Source organism: Quercus suber, unplaced genomic scaffold (genome assembly GCF_002906115.3).
Source record: "Quercus suber isolate HL8 unplaced genomic scaffold, Cork oak 2.0 scaffold_75, whole genome shotgun sequence".
NCBI lineage: Eukaryota > Viridiplantae > Streptophyta > Magnoliopsida > Fagales > Fagaceae > Quercus > Quercus suber.
In genome coordinates, this window is record NW_027069540.1 from 6616 (window position 1) to 10952 (window position 4337).

Genomic DNA, 4337 nt, shown 5'->3' on the forward strand with positions numbered 1-4337 from the left:
AATTTTTTCAACTATTTTACATTAAGAACCTTTTTTTTTTTTTTTACACAACCACTTTTTAAAACACCCATATCAATTTATCTATTTTAAGATCTATTCTATTTTAATAATATTTTTTAATTTATTATTATTATTATTTTAACAGTAATACTATTGATGTAACACTAATCTTTAATAAAATCTAGAAAGTAAGTTGTTAAAGTATGCAAAAAAATGATGTCAGTTATGAATCTAAATCAAAACTAATTACAACATGCTGCTTAACTTTTATTGTAAAATTATTGTTGAAAATTGCACTAAAATAATTATATTTATTTTAACCGGGTTTAAACAAAATTTCGGATTTAGGGTGTTCAAATTTTTTATTTAGGGTCAAGAAAATAAAATTTATAAATAATGTTTTTTTTTTTTTTGACCAGGTCAAGGGTTCAAATCAATCCCTTAAGCTGGCTGTAGCACCACCTATGCTCCCACTAGAGCTGAGTGGGAGGAAACTGGGTATATTTTCTCTGTTATCTCTATCACGAGGTGGGGTCATTGGCGTTGCCAGGCCAATCCACCATCCATTGTTCAAGTTCCTTTATGGTAATCCCATCCAAAAGCTCATTCTCTTCGTCCCTGCTCTCTGCCACGTCTTTCACAATCTGTGTATCACTCTCTGCCATCATCTCCACATTAACATTTGGATTAACCTCCTGAGCTTGTTCATCAAGCTGATCATCTCTTTCAACTTCATAGTCTGACAATGGAAAATTAAGCTTGGCTCTAGGTCCACGGAACTTGATGGCAGCCATATCGTAAGCCCTGGCAGCCTCCTCTGCCGTCTTGAAGGTACCAAGCCAAACCCGCTTCGCTTCACTCGGGTTTCGAATCTCAGACGCCCATTTCCCCCACGGCCTCTGCCTCACTCCCCTATATCTCTTCTCATTGTCATCCTTCTTCTTCTTCTTCTTCTTCCCAGTGTCGCTGGCCCCACTGGTTGAAGGCAATGATGATGCGGCAGTACTACTACCCTGGAGTGCTTCTAGTATTTGAAGCTGTTGTGGGGTGTGAGTATCAACCCCATCGGTGATCACGTGCCTGAAAGCTGACACCAAAATGTCGTGCTCTTCTTCCTTTGTTACTCGAATATAATGCATATTTGCACGAATATAATTACTACGATCCAATAAGCGGTTTTCGGACAAATTGAGCTTTGTATGACGAGAATTAATGCAGATTGGAGGTGGGCACGTTGCCTTTTGTTTCACCATTCGAATGCGGAGGAGGTAGGCAAGTGATTTTGGTCTATATATAGAGGGTTGGGTCATTGGTGCGAAGGGGAGTACATGTAGCTGCCACATCGTACGCACTACGCAGTGCTTACGCGGAGCGGCGGAGGTCATTTGGCCTGAATTTTTGAGTACGATACGTGCCAGGCTTTTTTTATCCTGTATGGCACGTGCATGGAGCTCGTAGAAGAGGATCTAATTGTTCCACGTGGCTTTTGCGTCCAAAATATCTTCTTCTTTTTTTTCTTTTTTCTTGTTTTGGTGGTAAAAATTGGGTCCAAAATACCATCTTGCAGCAAATGGCTGCATTGTGCAAAAGGTGGGGTAAGGGATGTTGAGTTCAATGGTTACGATTGCAGAGACGCGATACGGCGAGACAGCTGGAACTCCAAAATCCAAATGATACATATATATTTGGCTAGCTAGTTGCTTCTGGCTTCTGCACAAAGGAACCTCCCAACTTCTTTTAAAAATTTTCCATAAATTGAAATGCAGGCAAACAAACAGCATGCCTTTTTAAGTAGAACATCTACTACAGTACTGATCGGCCCACAAATGACAAAACAATGACCCATAGCGCTGTCATAATGTGACAGCATTCGCGTTTTTTATTGAATGAGGTGACAGCGTTCCCATCTGCTTTGCAAAATATCAGGCTTGTGCAAATTAAGTAGCGCATTTTTATTTCAAATATGCCTAAGCTAAAAAATCATCAACAGTAGACAATTATCAATCAATTAGCAAAAATGTTATTTAATTCGTATAAAAAAAATGTTATTTAATTATGGTGTTTTCTACTCTAGGAGCATACACACAGGCTTTTGCGAAGAAAAAAAAATCACTTTTATCATAATTCTAAAATGTTCAACTATAGGAAAATAAATTGTAAATCCTTTTGTAAGTGATAATCTACTACGTACTCACCATTGATAGCTTCAATAAATTGTAACAAATAATGTGGTTCTAGAACAACTATTATGTAAAATAGCATAAGACTCTAATATGCATTAAAACAACCATATTGGCTTATCTACATAGTAGCAATGTTATACAGCTATAGTGCTTCTCTGAAAGTATTTTTAGAACATTATAGTTTAGGTAAATCATTTTTTTTTTCTCTCTCTTATAAATGCTTGAGAGATGTCTCTAAGATTTTCATCTTAGATCACTCGATCCGTGATGCATAGGAAATCCATTAGATTCTCGTTGCTGGATCTTGGATGCAATTTGGATCTCATCATTGGATTCTTCAGTGTTGTGTAAAGGTGTGGGGGCTTACAGTTTGGGCTAAAGTCATTTCATGTTGGTGGTGTTGGTGGTTTTGCAGGTGGGTATTTAAACATATAGACACACCACACATGCTTGTTCTAGAACCACATATTTTATAAATTCTCTAAATTATTTTATTTGTTAGTGTTTGAGTTATTTTATATTCCCATCATAAACTTTGTAAACTTTCAGTTTGGAACAATTATTAAAATATAAACCCACTTGTGGACGACTAAATTTCTCGATTCGAAATAAGTCAAACAAGTAAAATAGTTTCACAAATATGAATTTTGTATTGATGAATGTGTGGTACAATTCTTTGTATTTACAAAAGAGTGATCCTCTGATTCGATCTCCTTGAAAGATTTGTTAATTTGGATTGTAATAATGTAATTTTGATTTGAACACAAAATATCCTTTAATTTGGTTGAGGGATAGATCGAAGATTGTTGGAACAGAATTACAATGAATCTCTGGCTATGAGCTTGTTAGAAATCCCTTGTTCTTCGTGTTCTTCGTGTGTTCTTCGTGTTCTTGATGTGTTCTTCGTCTTCGAAGGTTTGTGGTGGAAGTTCTTCTGGGCTTTAGAAGCTTGAATCCGTAGAGCTTCGCTGATTTGTGGTTTGTGATGTTTCTGGAGGCTTTTGAGCTTGATTCCAGTGAACTTTGAGATCTAGGAATATGATTTGGATGATTCCTCTTCGAATGTTCTTTATATTCGAAGGTTTGTGATGGAAGTTCTTCGGGGCTTTAGAAGCTTGAATCCGTAGAGCTTCGCTGATTTGTGATTTGTTGATGTTTCTGGAGACTTTTGAGCTTGATTCCAGCAAACTTTTGGATCTAGGCGAATGATTTGGATGATTTTCCTTAGAATGTTCTTCGTATTCGAGGTTGAAGTTCTTGAAGTTCTTGGAGGTTTTAGAGCTTGATTCCGGCAGAGCTTCTGGACTTCTGAGTGCTTCAAATGGTTTTGGTGCCCTCTCCAAATCTCTTGATCTCCTCAGCTCAAATCCCCTTAGCTCTGATCCCTTTTGATCTTCAGATCTCTTTGATCTGCTCAGCCCAGATCTCTTCAAATGCCTTAGGAAGGCTTCTATTTATAGGAGTTTAGGAGTAGGTAAGCGACACGTGGCGGAGTTTGATTGGTGACATGTGGCAGAGCTTGATTTGTGACATGTGGCAAGGCTTGATTGGTCCGCTTATGTCATCGCTTACACGTGCGAGGCTGATTATGTCATCGCTTACACGTGCGAGGCTGATTATGTCATCGCTTACACGTGCGAAGCTGATTATGTCATTGCTTACACGTGCGATGATGTGTGATTGGTTTTTTGCATGACACTTGGCAAATTTCTGTTGGTTTCTGAGTAATGATAGCAAAACCTAGCAGCAATACGCGGCGCTTTGTAATTTGCCGTATTTTGTGGACTTAATAGTGTGACGTGTCAGCTTGTGATAAGTCGGGAATTTTCCCTATCTACACCACTTCTCTTCCTTCTTTGCATCCATATCACAGTCTATAATATATATTTTTAACAAATGATGCTATTAAAATTGGAGTTTTTTTTTTTTTTTTTTTGGCACTTGTGTGTATTAAGAAAAATTAAGTTATTTAAACTATAAAGTAGGAGATTCATTTTATTGTGAATTTAAAATTCAAAAGAATATACAACAAATTGATGAAGTTACCCTATTTATTTAATCCAAAGGCTTGGTTGCTTCTTTTTCTTTTTCTTTTTTGAATAGTTAGAGGAGAAGAGATTTAAACTTGAACATTTTCTTTGGAGATACTAATAA

General features: G+C 37.0%; 1 protein-coding gene across 1 annotated transcript; it reads right to left on the reverse strand.

Moving 5' to 3' along the window:
* Positions 1 to 506: 506 nt before the first annotated feature.
* Positions 507 to 1310, reverse strand: LOC136067499 (ethylene-responsive transcription factor ERF122-like). Its single transcript, XM_065773466.1, has one exon. It carries the CDS (start codon positions 1308 to 1310, stop codon positions 522 to 524), a length of 789 nt encoding a protein of 262 aa, XP_065629538.1. The 3' UTR covers positions 507 to 521.
* Between the last annotated feature and the right edge of the window lie 3027 nt (positions 1311 to 4337).